Source organism: Ambystoma mexicanum, chromosome 9 (assembly GCF_040938575.1).
Source record: "Ambystoma mexicanum isolate Mex_15411 chromosome 9, UKY_AmexF1_1, whole genome shotgun sequence".
Classification (NCBI taxonomy): domain Eukaryota; kingdom Metazoa; phylum Chordata; class Amphibia; order Caudata; family Ambystomatidae; genus Ambystoma; species Ambystoma mexicanum.
Window position 1 is genome coordinate 1,114,994,920 of NC_090931.1, and position 17,407 is coordinate 1,115,012,326.

At 46.4% G+C, this 17,407-nt stretch overlaps 1 protein-coding gene across 5 annotated transcripts in view; it reads left to right on the forward strand.

The window, feature by feature from the left end:
- The window catches only part of CACNB4 (calcium voltage-gated channel auxiliary subunit beta 4), a 1,461,524-nt gene that overhangs the window by 1,349,166 nt on the left and 94,951 nt on the right, over positions 1-17,407 (forward strand). For 3 of the 5 annotated variants that reach the window (XM_069616452.1, XM_069616451.1, XM_069616455.1), the window contains 2 exons: positions 9,178-9,207; positions 10,054-10,149. In XM_069616452.1, the coding sequence (XP_069472553.1) occupies positions 9,178-9,207; positions 10,054-10,149 (126 nt within the window). The remainder of the gene's footprint in view (positions 1-9,177; positions 9,208-10,053; positions 10,150-17,407) is intronic. The other 2 variants (XM_069616454.1, XM_069616453.1) reach the window with 1 other exon arrangement.

A 17,407-nucleotide genomic window follows, 5' to 3' on the forward strand; every position in this document is an offset into this window, starting at 1 on the left:
ACTTGCATCCGTCGGGAGGGTGCTGTGCATTTCATTTTTGTAAGGCAGTTCTGTGATGGAAGCCTTTCCTGAAACTAGCAGCTTTAAAGTTTTGCTGCGTTTGTGCAAATAAATATTTCTGCACAGCCACAGTAACACTTTAAATCCGCCGGTTTTAGGAAAGGCTTCTCTCCCATCTCGTCCGAGTGTGAGAATTCGACATCAGATCTTGGGATAGGGTACGACATGCATGAATATATCCTATGACAGTAGAGGGGAGGTAGGATAGATCGGGATTAGGAAAAGGGGGATGTCAGATCTCATCTTTGGGCATCCCACTTTCATTCTTCAAAGACCCTCCATCCCAGTAGTACCCCTTTGCAGCCTCACTCCCAGGGTCAGAATCTGACATTTTTACCATTCTCTTGGTTACCTGAGGGGGGTCTTAAGCGGGTTAAATGTGAGAACACCCTCATATTTCTCATACAGCAGAAACACACACACACACACAGTGTATGTGTGTATGCTGGTCCATGGAGATGATGTTGGCGAGTGGGTGGCGGGTGGAGGTTTGTACAACAAAGGCATTTTAAAAATGGCTTTGTTGCACAATCCCACTCCCCACCGGCCAAAATGATCTTTCTTTCTGAGGCGCTGTGGGGTCCAGGGGACAGGGATTGTATTTTTTACTGGGCATCCATCACAGATGTTCAGTAAAAAATACCATACCTACCCCCCTGTACTCCCAAGTACCTTGCATACACACATAATAATTTTGATTGTGTGCGTGTGTTTGGCGCAGTGGGGCACAGGGGACAGGGGTGGCATTTTTTACTGGCCATCTGTGATACATGTCTAGTACAAAATACCCTGCCAGACTCCTGTGCCCCCCAGCGCCTTGCATACACACAATCATATGCATTGTGTGCGTTTGAAGTACTGGGGCACAGGGGGCAGGCATGGTGTTTATTTTTTTACTGGGTATGCCAGCCCAGTCCACTGGGATTCCTAGTGCCTCACATGCAATGTCATGCCAGACCCCCCAAGCCCTCCAGCGCCACACATGTACACATAATTGATTATCTGTGCATGTGAGGTGTTTGAGGGCAGTGGGAGAAGGAATGCCATTTATTAATGGGCATCTGATAGATGCCCAGTGAAAAATACCATGATTGGGCCCCCAGCACCTCACACGCACACAATTAATGTGTGCCTGTGAGGTGCTCTGGACCTCAGCGAGGCGGGCATGGCAGTTTTTACTGGGCACCCATGGCAAGTAAAAACTGCCATGGCTGTATCCTGGGACTCCAGCTCCTGCGACGCATTTGCCCCCTGTGCCCCCTAGTACCTCGCAATCACACATCATCACATTCTTTATTAATGTGATTATGTCTGAGTGCAAGGCGCTGGCGCACCATGGAGCAGGCATGGCATTTTTTACTGGGCATGGTTGATAAAGCAAGCATGATAAATTGTATTAAGTAGCTAGACTGGTATTTTAATACAGGCAGTCTACCCATTTCTTATTGTGGTCTGACATTTTATATTAAGCAGCTTTCATAAAGCAAGCATGATCAATGACATTATTCCTTCTTTGGCATGACATTCTGCATTGGGCATCTTTGATAAAGCAAGCATGGTAAGTGTTAATATGTTGCTAGACTGGCATTTCAGTGCAGCTAGTCTAGCCATGTCTGATTGTGGCATGACATTTTGTATTGGGCATCTTTGGTAAAGCAAGAGTGATAAGTGTTATTACGAAGCAAGAATTGCAATTTGCATTCAACCAGTCTAGCCATTTCTTACTAAGGCATGTTATTTTGTTTTTTTCAATGTAACATTTTATTTGAATTTGTAAACAACAGAGGCGTCATTATTCTTTACGACATGCGATTGAGTGAAACATAGTAAACAAGAAAAAGAAAACATGCCTCAACTGAGGTAAAAAGAACAAGGAGACAAAGAGGAGGGGGAAAGATGAATGGGGGGTGAGTTCCGGGGTGCTCCGGGGGAGGGGGCGCGTCAGTCTCAGTTCGAAGTTACAGGGTGCAGGTGTTGTGGTTGCGATGGGGTAGACAGCCATGTGCATAGGTCTAGGGGGACGCTAGGATATTAGTCCATTTTAGTTAGCTAGCGGAGCGCTGGAGGCTGTCTGGCCACTCCCGGAAATCTTTCCACAAAGTCCAGAAATGGGCCCCCAGTGCTGTGGAACTTATTTTGTTGCCCAGGCGGATGGCAGTGATTTTCACCGCTGCAGCGATGTCCCAGCATTAGACCCACCACACATTGATTGCTGGGCCTTCCTGCAGGTCTCTCTCCCATCGTGTCATGTAGGGCTCCTTGGAGTCGGGATCTGCCCTGTCCAGCAGCCTATACAGAGTGGAGATCTTCCCCCTGGGTGGGGTTGTCGTTAGTGTGCACTCCAGCGCTGACAGTTCTCTGCGCCCATGTATCCTCATTGAGTTATGTGACAGCCAATGTCGGAGCTGGGTGTAGTGAGACCTCTCACTTTCCGATACCTGGAATTTCTTCTTGCAATCCTCGAAGGTGAGTGGAGAGTCGCCTTCGTAGAAGACCGCTATGCACTGCAGACCGCCCTCCTTCCACTTTGAAAATAAGTTTTGCCCCTGGCCTGAGGTGAAGTCCGGGTTCTCCCAGATCGGGGAGAGCGGGCCCACCGTGCATGTGATGTGTGGGAGGATCCCAGTGGATATTGGCTCCAGTCCTCCTCCAGCTTTAACCAGTGGGGCTTGTTGATGCCAGGTTGCCAAGTGAATGCCGCCGAGAGCTGGGCGGCTAGGCAGTACCTTTCGACCTCAGGTACTCCCAGGCCTCCGGACCCGGGGTTCCTAAGTAAGACTTTCCTGGGTACTCGGGGCTTCTTGCCCCCCCAGACAAATTTTGCGTATTTGCTTGCAGTTTCTGTTTGGCTTGTTTGGGTATTGCAACCGGGAGGGCTTGGCAGTGGTAAAGCAATCTAGGGACCAAGTTCATCTTGAGTGCTGCGATCCTTCCTAGCCAGGATATTTCCTGATCTTGCCAGCGGAATTCTTTAGTCAGTGCTGCTAGGAGGTCCTGGAGGTCAGATTTCGTGACCGCCTGAGTCAGGGTTTCCCGGGTGATTCTACGTGCATGCCTCCAGCGTTGATTTCCCCAGGGTCAAGGCGGTCCCCCCTCCTGGATCTGTCTGTTGCAGGGGTGGATAGGAGAGTCGCAATGTCTGCTTGCTTCGCTGGTTTTTTCGACATGATGGGTGTAGGTCTGAGTCTCCGGCTGAGGTGTGGTGTGTTGAGGTCGCAGAATGGGGATTTGGGGCTGGACCAGCAGTCTCTGGCTTAAGGATGAGGGGAGCTGCGACTGCTTTGGCTGCGCAGACTTTAGGTCACTCCATCGCGAAGGGGGGAGCGGGGTGTGCGGGATCGCAGTAGTGGCTTCCCCACCAAGGGCCCAGCTCCTGGTTTAACTGCGGGGTGCGTTCTGGTTTTTACCAGGGGTTGGCCGCTTTGAGGCTTGGGTTTAGTAGGTGGCACCTGCCGTCTCTGAGGGTGCCTCTGAGAGTGCGCAAGTGCCTTGTGCCAGACCGGCTTTTACCTGTCTATTGGACCGGCGATGGGTGTTGGTGGGGGAGTTTGGGGGCTCTCAGTGGTCAAATGGCCGGGTGGTGTTGTGGTTCAGCTCCTGGTCCTGTGGAGAGGTCCCCAGGGGAGTTGTTGCCCGGGAGGCTGCGAGGAGCGGCCAGGGGTTTGCTGGTAGTTGGTGGTGGTTGGATGCCCTAGGTTTTAGGGTGCTGGTGGTGGTCCCGGCCTCTGGGGGTGAGGATGTTTTTTGCTGCAGTGTAAGTTGTTCCAGTTGGTGGCTTAGTTCTGGCAGTAACTCCTCACCCCCAGTGGACTGTTGCGTGGAGGCCCAAGCCCCTGCTGAGGTGTGGGGCCGTGGAGAGGCCTCGGGCCCGCCCAGCAGTGGGTGTTCAAAGGAATCCTGCGTTGTGGGTGCCAGTGCTGGTTTGAGTTGAGGAGGCCCCGGGGCTTGCTTGGCTGTGGGTATCAGGAGGGGGCTTGGAGTCCCTCGCGCTGGGCTGCCCCACGGCTCCGCTGGGGGATCGGTGAGGGGTCCGGCCTTGATCCCGCATGGAGGGGAGATAGGGGCTCAGGGCTGCTTTCACCCTCGCTGTGTCATACCTTCTAGGGTTGCGGGCGCCGGGTCCGGAGTCGTGCTGCCGATCGCCAGCAGATGCGGGCCATGCTGTGATCGGTGACTCAAGAAGTTTCAAGTTGCCGGGCTCAGGGGTACGCCAGGTCCAGCTCCTTGCCATTGTGCCGGGGCTGGAGCGGGTCTGCCGCTTGCTGAGCGTCAGGTGTGTGTGTGCAGGGGGGCTCCCCGTTCAGTATTGCCACAGCTGATGCCTCCTCCGGTCGGGCGCTGTTCCCCACGCTTTCCTCGTCTCGAGGCCAGCTGCGCTACAGAGTGTCTGGCTGCCTCTGGGTGCGTAGCATGGTGGTAGCCACCATTTTGGCTGCCGTTGCACCCGGCGCCAGTTCAGGCGCAGGGATCTCCAGGCTCCAGGTGCCGACGAGCGATGATTTTTAGCTCGATGTGCGCCGCATCGCCTTGGTTTTCAGGGGGACCTACTGAATACTGTCAGGGTGCGTTATCACCGGGCCATTTCACGTGGATGCGTGGCGTCAGCCGGTAGCTCTTACAGAGCCAAACCAACCGCCATGGCGCCAAGCCACGCCCCGGCATGTTATTTTGTGCTGGGCATCTTTGATAAAGCAAGCAGGATCAGTGATATTATTCTTACTGTGGCATGGCATTTTCTATTGGGCATCTTTGATAAAACAAGCACTGTAAGTGTTATTATGTAGTAAGACAGGCACTTTTATGCAACCCGTCTATCCATTTCATACTGAGGCTTGCCATTTTGTATTGGGCATCTTTGGTAAAGCAAGCACGATTAGTGTTATTATGTAGCAAGACTGGCACTTTTATGCAACCAGTATATCCATTTCTTATTGTGGTATGACATTTTGTATTGGCATCTTTGATAAAGTAAACATCCATTCATGGGAGGTTTGGGGGGGTTCTCCCCAAGAGAATCTTTTTTAAATAATGGGTTACATTGGTACATATCTATCTTGCCCCTCTTGCTCACCTGATCCCCGCCTTCTCTCCTAATTTCCAGTGTTATGCTGCTGACACACAGCTCTCGTTCAAACTTCCCTCTACTTCCTCCTCTCTCTTCCCTGACTGGCTGTCCGTCTTTCAGGCACGGGGTGCAGCTAATTGGGATACCGGTGCCCTCTTTTCATCCTACCCGCTGGCCACCCTCCTTGGGACCTCTACACCCACCATACTGTGAGGCAAAAAAGTGGGGTCTTAGATTCCTCTCTCTCCTTCACCCCTCACATCATGGACCTTACCAAGAAGTCCCACTTCCATCTCGACCGGTCGGAGGCATTCTTCCTTTCCTCACCTTCCCCCAGAAGCTCAATGTCTCCAGAGCTCTGGTCCTCTCCAGGCTGGACTACTGCAACAGCCTCTTTCTCAATCTCTCTCTTCCCTCCCTTCACTCCCTCCAGCTAATCCAGAATAGGGCTGCAAGACGAATCCTTGGTCTCAAGCCCAAGGACTGTATCTCTCCAGCTCTAGAATCTCTCCATTGGCTCCTATTGGCTGCAAGGATCAAAATCAAGACCCTCTGCATCATCCACAAGGCATTCTGGGGCCTGGTGACTATCTCAACTATCTCAAAATTTCCCTCCCTAAATACTCCCCTGCTATGCCCTACGCTCCTCTAACTCTAACTTTTCACTGTCAAATGCTTCTCCAAGCAGAGAATGGGGGGCAGGTCTCTCTCCTCGGCTCCTCGGCTGGTGCGTCCCTTTGGAACAGCCTTCCCCACACCTCTTTATCTCTTTATCTCTTTCGCTTCCCTGTCAATCACTGCACTGCTGCTGTGACTGGTGGCCTGATCCTCATTAATCTCCCAAGATTCCAGGCCCTCCTTCCCAGTCGGTACCATACTGTTTTTGCCATTGTTATTATTTCCCCTGTTGCCTTCCCATTTAGCCTTATGACGCTTACAATTCTGTTATATAGGCGCCTAAGATATGCTCAATACATTTTTTTTTTTTTAAGTTTGATAAGTGTTGTAATGTAGTTCGACTGGTATTTTGGTGCAGCCAGTTTGGACATGCTTTCATACTTTAGCATGCATTTTTAATGTCAAAGCCAACTAGAGTATGCTCTTATGTGGGGATACTGCCATATATTGGCAGAACAAACATGGACATGTTTCCTTATAGTATCATTACTGGCATTATGCAAAAAGCAAACACGGGTATGTTCTTATATGGGAATACCAAGGTATAATGGTGCAGTCAGCAACATAAAAATTAAAACATGGGAAGAACGTCATGCTATCTCTGAGGGCATGGCGGCAGCCAGCATAAGAACATGCTAAATGGTAGAAGGCTTAAGAGCCAATAATATTCGGGAAGTATATATATATATATGTATGGTGTTGTAATGTAACATATGGACTTGACATGCTTCTTGGTCCCAAGCAACCTTATGAAATACCTTACCCATCATTTCGGATATCCAAGTATCCTTCGTCAGAGCACATCTGAATGCACACAATAAAAACAAAGGAAAAGGGCCAACACGTTAATGAAAACAACGTGAAACCAAGGGCATATTTCAACATCAGTTTCTGATATAGATAATATATAACAAACTCAGAAAAGGCTACTTGTTTCTCAATCCCTATAGGATATGGTTCTGTCGGAAAACAGCAAGTAGACACACTAGCTGATGATTACAAGTGCAGAATGAACCACAATTCATAACACAAAGTGTAAAATGCAATTGATCGAAACTCGTAAAATACCTCTCTGTTTGGAAATGAGTACAGCATCTGTATTAAGGAAACACAGAAAAAAGTGTGTATATACCATAAAAGGATTCCATACATGAAACGACATGAATGTCACCATAGAGATGCAAAAAGAATGCTACCAGTTGAGATAGCCAAACGGCCTCCAAATGTCTGTGTGCAGTTAGGACAAGGAAGAAAAAAGAAAGGAAAGGAAAAAAGAATCCATCAGTATGAAGGGTACTAACACAAAGTCGATCATAAAGCGAGGCTAGTTGCAAACTTACCATAAGAACCTGAAAATCGTGGGAGTAAAGGGCTGCTAGTTCGGATACACAGCAGTCACAAATGACTGAGCAAGTCGCTAACTAGCTATATGTAAGAGTGCAGCGTGCGTTGTGACGTCATCACGTACCAACGTCATGACGGAATGACATTGACAGGAAAGTCACAGCTAATGATAATACACAACATATGGAAAACACACCTGATAGAAAATTAAAGGTATTAAGGGGTATGCAAGGCAAAAGCGAACTTTATTGGAAACAAACATCAACATAGGGACAAAGCTAGAACAAGTAGATTACGGGGCCAAATAGCATGATGCTCTGTACTCTTACATTTAGCAAGTTAGCGACTTTCATTGTCACCTTTGACCCCTGTATCCGAAGTAGCGGACCTGTACTCCCTCCGTTTTGTGGTTCGTTTGTTAAGTTTGCATCTAGCCTCGCTTTATGATCCACTTTCTGTTAGTACCCTTCATTTCCCAAAAGCCAGGTATGTGACTGGTTTCGTTCAATTGCATTTTGCACTTTGTGTTATGAATTGTGGTTCTTTCTGCACTTGTATTGACCTGCCCACTGCGTCTACTTGCTGTTTTCCCACAGAAGCACATCTTTTATCTATTGAGAGACAGGTGGCTTTTTCTGAGTCTATCTGTTATATATTAACTATGAGAGTGATACATTTTAAAAACTGATGTTGAAATATGCCATTTGTTTCACATGGTTTCTTTTTTTCATTAATGTTTTGCCCCTTTTAATTTGTTTTTACTGTATGCATTCAGATATGCCCTGACAAAGGATAATCGGATATCCGAAAAAGATTAGCCATGACTTCTGCTCTCCTCTGTCTCCAATGTAACATAACATTTTGTAAATGTATGAACTATATCTTGATTCACTCGAAAGACACATACCCATGTGTGTTTCTGTCTTTAGTATGGGATGCACATCGAGGTTGTGCCTCTATTACACCTCCCATGTGAGCACAGAGCATTGAAGCCCCTTTCCTTCAATCTTCTTCTGATGCTTATACTGACACCCAATTGTGCCCATTGGGATACTGCAGTGCTCCTCAGGCTTGAACTAACCTTTAGTGCCAGTATATGACTTTCGTTCACCATGAGGGTGGTGCCCACTCCTACTCTAAACATTAAGGCATTCAACCAATCACATCTGAGACTTACAGGTTGGAATATCAATACTGTCCGCCCCCCAAGAGAGAGTTTGAACTTGAAAACCTGGTATTGCAAAACTACCCACAGAAATACCCTCCTTATGATTGCAACATGTTACATTCAGGGGTGGACTGGGAACTAAAAGAGGCCCTTGAAATAATGACTGGGGACCAAAAGAGGCCCTGGAAATAATGTCCAAAGTGGCCCCATATGACACATTTTCAGCAAGCCCTATGCTTTTCCTGTGAGAACATTTGGAAATACCACACAAAAGAGGCCCAGAGTGCAGAGGCTCTCCAGAGTCCCCTATAGGCCAGTCCGCCCCTGGTTACATTTATGGACGGATACTATGTAGGTGACTGAGTACAGTACTGCTGACACGATTGTTGAATGCCAAAAGGATAGGGTTGTTTCTAGAAAAATGTCAACAACTTGAGAATCGAAGTTTGGATTGAAGAGGTGAGAGCTTTTGCAGCATTTGGTAGAACATCATTGAAGTTCAGTGATCTAACCGTTTGATCAGGATTGACTTCTGTGAATTTTATGTGGTGGTGGGTGTGCATGAGTGATATCTTGTTTCTTACCCTGTCTGTCTATGTCTCGTTTGTTTTCCATTGTGAAGATTGTAAGTTACTCTCAGACTTATTATATATATATAGCCTATGTAAAAATAAAAGAGAGATTTAATTGACTTAAAATAAGAAGATCATCAAAATATATGACTGGTATAAGGCATGGGAAGACTTGCTATACATAGAATATTCTCTACATATTTGAGTTGCATGTGCACGAAAAGTGGCCAAAGGCCATAGTGATGGAGGAAGAGTCATCAAAATCATCCTCATCATATGCTTTATTTCAGAAAGAAGTTTCAGCAAAGCCAAAACAAGAGGTAATAATTCATCAGAATAAATACATCATGAAAAAAAATGCATGAGATAAAATGTGCACCACATTACTAAGAATGGAAGTAAGATTCATCATCTTCCATGCCCTCCCAAAAACACACATGCTGCCTAACGAAAGATCCTAAGAAAGGAACTCAATGCTTTACAGAGCACAGTGTAGCACAAGCATAAGCAAGCGTTTATGGTCTCAAATGAGATAGTACAATACTGGCTAAATAAAAGAAAACATTAAAAACCAGGTTAAACAAAAGAACAGGGCACATGCAAGACAACAATTAGCCAAAATCAAACTTAAACCAAAGTAACACGGTATCTTAAATACCATATAGGGTGCTCCTGTTAACAGATTGTGCCTCCTACTCCAACCCTTTTTAAGAAGCTAGCAACTGCAAAAACCACCAGGGAGGAAAAGAGTCAAAGGGATAACAATGGCACCCTAATTGGAAAACTGGTGTGCATTTCTTAGTCTTTTACCCGGTATAGTCCTTGGTAAATAATGAGGTCTTTCAAGAGACCTGGTGTATAATAACAAGTGATATAATTGATTATTCATCTAACACAAGTGTCCCTGAAAAACATTATTTGGAGTGATTAACACTTTAAATATTATTTTCACAACTAGGGGGGTATTACACAACCTCCCGATAGATAGAACTCTGACTATATAATGTAAACATATCATTGTTTGTGATTACAAAGAAACCCACGTGTCTCTGTAAAGGATTGTGTGCAGCATATTTGGTGTGTGTTGTATCCTGAATATTTGTCTATATGCCAGAAGCAGTCTGAAAAATAGAGTGAAAAACTAAATATGTGTTGTTCTCCATCAGGTTCTGCAGCGGCTGATTAAATCCAGAGGAAAATCCCAAAGCAAACACCTAAATGTTCAGTTGGTAGCAGCAGATAAACTTGCACAGTGCCCGCCGGTAAGTACAGGGCCCAGTCCATCTTTCTTTAAGAAGGGGTGTTTTGCGGTATCACGGTACAGTTTTTCCTTCTGTTGTAAAAGTCATTTGGGGATTTTTTTTGTTGCTATGGTTGGAACTAAGATCTTGCTAAGGAAAGCCTTATATTTCTTAGCAAAAATCTTCAAAAATCACAAGCTGCTTGCTATAAGCAAAGGATTATTTTAATTGAAAAAGGCACTCATAATCCCGGTAGGGCGGGGCCTCTTGAGGCATGAACATGCACTATTTCGAAACTCGTGTTGTTAGGTTATCATTTAATTTCCTCAATACAATATGCATAATATTACAGAGAAATGTTATTTACGTGGCAGCGTGTAAATGCCCTGAAGCAGGTATGAGGGAATAACGCATTGATTGTGCAGTTATTTCCACGCACCAATACATTCTGTTTTGTCGAATAGAATATTGATGGGTGTCTTATTTGTACAACGGAAATAATGGAAATTGCAGCACTGTGTTCCCATAGTTATAAGCAATCGATTGTATGGCTGTTCAAGAATTCTATGTCAAGACCCAGAGGCTCCGATTATGCTTTCTCTCTTCTTTATTTTCTCGATCAGCAAACTTTAACAATTAACAATATAGCAACAAAACATAGAAAACTACAATCCCCAACGTAGTTTGAGTCTTTGGTAGTTCATATTGTTATTGGTCCTTTAAAACACGTGACCTTTAACCAATATTCCATAACCAGCCTTATAAACACTGTCCACCATCTTAATTCATCCTCTTTCTTTGCTGCTCAGGCAGCGAGTTAAGAACACTTTTGCTTATCAGTTTTAATCTGCATGGAAAGGTTTTGCTTTATATAATTCTGTGGCTGTGCTAGTGTTAGGGCGTCAGCGCAAGCTCAGCGTGTTATTTTACTAACACGGTCGCATTCGAGCGGAGGATCCGGGTACCACAGTACTGAAGGCCGACAAGCAGGGGTCATTGCGGTTGCGGAAGTCGGTCTGAGGCGCGTCAGGAACGTTACAGTTCCGGCGCGCCTCCGTGCAGACTTCCATGACTGTTAGTGGCTCGCAAGTCGGAGGAGTGCTCCAGGCAAGCTTTATAAAGGAATTTAAATACAGTGATCCTTATGTGAGGGACGCATGCCCAGATCAAGATAAGTAACAGCACCACCTGCTGGGCACTGAGTCCAAATTGCCATCATTTGGGGTCTCGGGAGGATAGCTCAACGGCAACGTGCTTGCCTTGGAAGCAAGATGACACGGAGCAACATGGGTTCGATCCCCGGGTCCGCGCTTAGAAACCTCTGGGTATTAAGTGCGTTATAAATAACCTATCATATCAAAATACCTGATGGGTACGGTCCCCTGTAAACACTGTTTGGCAGAATTCTAGCTAGAAAAACAGGTTCACTGCACACACTATCTGTGTTATATATTGACAGGACCAGGCCCAGGAATCCTGTGTTTTTGTTTTTCTGTGAGCAATCTCCCATTTGGAAACTGTAAGAAATGTCCAGCTCCAGTGAAGAAGGAAGGGCTCAAGTCAGCCAAAAGAGAGTCCATCCCAGTATGGGACAGGTTATACAAAAGGCTCTCAGAGACAGTTTGGGGCAAGGGTCCCACCAGTTGTCTCTCATGGATGACTGGTTATAGTTCTTTCAAGGTTTGAAAGACCTCAGAGGAGCGGGTGGACATGGTAAGAGAAAGAGCCCGTAAGGCACACCACAGAAAGTGAAAAGTAAGAGAAAGGCAGTGAGATCCAGAGCGAAAGAGAGCAGGTGGCAGGATGTATCCCCAGAGAGCTCAGATGAGTATGAGGTAGACGACTGGCTGAGTCATTCCTCTGAAGAGGAAGTGGAGGTGATATTGTCCTCCAGTGATGAGGGGCGTAAAGAAAAAGAAGACTGCAGACATATAAGCGGAAGGCGAGGATGGTTTTGTCCTGGATGCCCTCATAAACCCACGGTCTGCTGAGTGGGAACCGCAGATTAAAATAGTGGCATATTTGAAAAAGTGTCTTAGTACGCCTCTAGCGAAGGATGCCAGAAACAAGCTCAGGGTAGAATGCCTGAGGTCTCATCTCCCAGAAGGGATAGCAGAAACACTGGAGATTGATGACCGGATGGTAAAGTTTATGGGAAGATATGTTAAGGATATCAAAAAAGGTCTAGACAGGCCCTGGCGGTCATGCCAGGGCAAGATGCTTGATGTAGTTGGACCACTTACTAAAATATTACAAATGTCTGAAGAGGCAAAAGAGAAGAATGGGGCCATCGACACAGCATTTTTGACAGGCTGAGCCCATAGAGCGATTTGCCTTTTGGGTAATGCCAACAGTGCAATCACTGCATATAGGAGAAGATCAATCCTTGTAAACATCGACCCTAAGCTCAGTGAGTTGGCCAAGTCTGAGGCAGCAGCCGCTGCTAAGGGGAAGCTATTTGGCAAAGGAGTTAACAAAGTCTGCCAACTCCTACACCGCCATAGATAAAGTTCATGAGTCCCTGAAGAGGGTTTTCGGTAAACACATTTTTGGACAGGCTGGCAGAGGCAAGAGCCGCTCTGCCAGCCGCTATACATACAACAGGTCCTTAATGATAGGAACCAGTGGAAACAGCACAATCAGAAACCCAACCCATTTTTCCAATCACAAGTAAGAGGAAGAGGCTGGATCCTCAACAACAAAATAACACAAATGAGAGCAGAAGCTCATGCGCAAAGGTTGAAAGAGGAGGTGCCCGCAGTAGGCAGGAGACTAGCGCAATGTGTAAAGAACTGGTACCTCATATCCTCAGATGCTTGGGGTATAGACACAGTCCAAGGCGTTCATATAGACTTTCATACCAGTGCAGGAGAAGTGGCCAAACGAGTTGGTGCAGAGTGCCAGTGGACAGGTCACTACTAGACACAGAAATAAGAGGTCTAGAGCAGAAAGCTGACATAGTACGGGTGACAGATCTATCAGGGAGTTTCGTAACCAAATTGTTTTAGTAAAAGGACGTCCCAAACTGAGGCCAGTTATAAATCTGAGGGAGTTTATAATGATAATTGTTCTTTTATAACGCGCTTAATACCAATGAGTGGTCTCTAAGCATGGGATTGGGATTCAAACCTGTGCTGCACTGCATTGTCTTGCTTCAAAGACAAGCACCTAGCTACTGGGCTATCCTTCCTCCCCAAATAATTATAATTGTTTTTTATAACGCGCTTAATACCGGCGAGGTTTCTAAGCTTGGACCTGGAATTGAAACCTGTGTTGTTCTGCATCGTCTTGCTTCCAAGACGAGCGCATTGCCACTGAGCTATTTATTTTAAACTTTGTTTATTGGCATTTTCAAGTTACAGTTTAATCATTACAGTGACTTCCAGCAGTAAAGGAAATGATATAAACAAGTCTCTGCTTTTTCCCGTAGCCGATACAACAGGCTAATAAAACTAATTAACAAAACAACAAACAAACATACCATACAACTTGGACTCTTTGCTTGGCAGGGGTGGGGAGGGGTGGTCCGTTAGTGCAGGGCCTGTAATAAAGTTAGCAGCACTGGTTTGCAAAAGGCACGTTGCCCAGCAATGCAGCTCTCGGGGTCGCGAGTTCATGTCCAGCTTGTCATTCATAGAACCTTACTATTTACATTTCTAAAAGTACAGTCTGGCTAATGTAGCAAGTCCTAGGTGCCAGGTAAGTGGTCCATTAAATTACTGTATGTGCGCATAGCAAATTAGTTCAAACAGCAGACGAAATTCAGTATATAATCAGTCAGGTTCAAGTCTGGCCAGGTGTGGGATGATCCACAGGTAGAAAGGACTTGTCAAGGTTCAGATGATAGTCAAACTGCAGGCGGGGCATCCTGACATGGTGTACTAGGGGCAATAATCTTGTTATTTCAGTGTATGTCGTAATGACCTTGTTGCTTCATGGTGGTTTGTCGTCTGGTGAATGGAACATAGCGTCTACTAGTGCTTTCTAGGCATCCAGGGTGTCTGTGAGATTTCCTTCCAATGTTGATGCTGAGTTTCCCCCAGGACCATGTCCCCGCTTCGCTCCAAATTTTAAAGTCGTGCAACCAGCGTTTGTACTCGGGACCTTTTGGCGATTTCCATTGCATATCAATTTGCCTTTTTCGCAAGTATACATGCCAAATCCATGAATCTAACAGTATGTTTATGTTTACTTTATCTTGGGTAAGCTCCCAGTAAGCACTCTAGTAGGTTTACAGGAGTACCTAACGAATCCCGCGTCCTACAGACCTGTTCAGTTTGAGACCAGAAGGGCTGTACTATTATGCAGTTCCAAAACATGTGTATAAAGTCTGCCTCCTCTTGGTGGCATCAGGGGCAACAGGATGAAGCTTCAGTGTTAAATTTGGCTACCCTGTTGGGAGTCGTGTATGTGCGGTGTAGCACGTTCAATTGGAGCAATTTAAACCTGGCATTTCGGGATACCAGTTTAGGGGAGGTAAGCGCGCGCTCCCACTCCGAGTCAGTAATGCCAGAACCCAGGTCTGCCTCCCATTGTAGCTTTAGTTTGGGATCTCGGACGCCAGTGCCTTCCATCAGAAGGTTATGTAATCTAGACACTGGTCTCCAGCCGTCCTCCAGTAGGTGCATTAAGGCCAGAATTCCTGTTTCATCTGGCTCCTCGAGCCACCCCTCCCATTTGCGCCTGGCTACGCTCCTCACTCTCATGTTCTGCAAAAATTGGCGTCTTAGGTAGGCCTGTCTGTTGTGACAGGTTATCAATTTCTCTGAATTGACCATTCTCGTACATGTCCCCCCACATCTATAAACCCCCCATTCTTCCCCAGAGTCTAGCAGCTCCCATGTCTGATCTGTTTGTGCACACATCAGTGATTATCGGAACATTAGGTGAGTATGGGCTGAGTGTTTTTAGCAGCTTCATTTCTGTGTGCCATATCTGTCTGCCTAGTCTGACCAACATTGGGATTGTGCTCGCACAGTTCACTAGGAGCCAAAGGATTTCGCTGAGCCTGGCTAGTGACACCAGCTGCTGTAACAACTGTGATTCTGATGTAGGAGGTTCCGCTAGCCATTTTGCAACACAACTTAGTTGGATGGCAAGGTAGTAAAGTTCAAAATTAGGTGGTTGTATCCCGCTATCTCTGTAGGGTAATTGCAACAAGTTGAGGGCTATCCTGCAACGGCCAGCGCCCCATATGAAGTCTCTAATTACTGAGTACAGACAGCGAAAGAAGGCAGTTTCTATGTAGTAATGGACATTCATAAAGCTGTAAAGAAATCTTGGGAGCACTATCATTTTGATAATGGCAATTCTTCCCATGACTGATAGCAGCAGTTTGGACCAAATGTACATGGTTTTCTCCAGGCCCACCATTACCCGGAGCGTGTTGCAACTGTGTGTTTCTTTAGGTGTGTGTATGATCCAGATTCCTAGGTATCTAAATGATTCAGCCTCCCAACAGAGTCCCAAATCGGGCAGGGCGGCCAGGTCTGTCTTGTGGAGGCCAGCTAGTGGAAAAAGGCAGTATTCATGTTTATTTAAAAATATCTCAGATGGCTCTGCAAATAATGGTAAGATTATGTCATGATTCGCACAGGTAAAATAAGGCATCATCCGCATTGAGTGATATCAGGTGCTTAGTGTTGCCTATTGTTATGCCCGCCTTCAAGTATTCTTGGCGCATATAAGCTGCTATAGGTTCCATTGCCAATATGTATAGCATGGGTGAAAGTGGGCAGCCTGGGTGGTTACCGCGTTGAATATTCCATGTATCTGATATTTGCTTGCCCGACTTTAATCTAGCCAGCAGGGGAGGTGTTTAAAAGTTCGGCCCACTGAATGAATGTCGGGCCCAGCCCAAAGTTTCCCAGTGATGTGAGTAGACACTCCAAGTAGACCAAGTCAGATGCCTTAGTGGCATCTATGGATGCCACCACGTATTGTTCTGTGCAGGTGTGGGTCTGGTCAATGATGTGTTGGAGTCTTCTCAGGTTCAGGGCTGTGCTGTGCCCAGGGACAAAACCTGTCTGATCTGCGTGTATTAGTGTTGTGTTGACGAAGGCGTCTAGCTAGCACTGTTGTGAGTATCTTTATGTCACAATTTAGTATTGCCAGAGGTCTGTATGAGTCACACCTGTCTGCTGGTTTCCCAGGTTTGAGGATAGGTATCACTAGAGTTTTCCCTCATGCCAGCCGGGAGTGTGTCTGTGTAATAGGCCTCTGTAAATACTTCAGAAGTTTAGGGGTCAGGGTGGCAGTGAAGGCCTTTATAAAATTCGGAGGGGAGTCCATCCGTGCCTGGATCTTCCTGTTGGGCAAGGAAGCAATGGCTTTATTCAATTCCTCAACAGAGATGGGTAAGTCTAGAGAGTCCCGCTGAGTGTCCGAGAGTTTCGGGAGGCGTATCTGGGAGAACACCGCGTCTAGGTGCTTTTGGGGAACTGGGTTATCATGCTTGTATATTTGAGCATAGAAGGAGGTAACAGTAGTGTTAATCGGCTTCTGGGATCTCCAGGTGGTCCTGCATTCGTTGTGGAGCAACGTTGACTGTGCTCTAGGGTCTTCCCGTCTGCAAAGCCATGCCAAATGTCTCCCAGGCTTATCCCGCCCCATGTGTGCTCGGGCGATCTTAGACCGTGTTGTCAAATTTGGACAGTGTCTGCCAGGCATCACGACACCTAGATCGTGCGTCTTTTAGATTTTCTTAAGTAGACAGCTGGCCTGTGTATTGGGTTTCTAGTGTCTTAATTTCTTTTTCTATGGATTCCAAGGTTTTGCGTAAAGCCCGATGGTTGCCCCCGCCCTGTCAATAACCTCACCTCTGGTCACTACTTTCAAGGCCTCCCACATGGTGCCCCAACTGTTCATGTTCTCAACATTGTTCTCAAGGAAGTCAATTAGGAAGGCTGAGAGTGACTTTTTAAAGGCTACATCAGTTAGTGCTCCGGTAGGTAGGTGCCATGTCGGGATAGGAGGTCTAGGTTTACGCAAGGCACCACTCGATCACCAGGGGGAGTGGTCCGACATTGTGTGGCCCATGTATTCCACGCTAATGATCTCTGGTAAATGTAGTGAGCCCACAAAGAAATAGTCAATTTGTGTGTGTAACCTTTGGGGGGAAGCCTCTGCTGCCTGGGTGTATTTCTCTCCAGACGTCAACCAAGTCGAGGTCTGTCAGCATCATGTTCAGCCCGGTAGTGGCTGGGGAGGGCTTATTGTTCAGTGGGAAGGATCTGTCCAGTACAGGGACCCGTACACAATTAAAATCTCCTCCCCACAG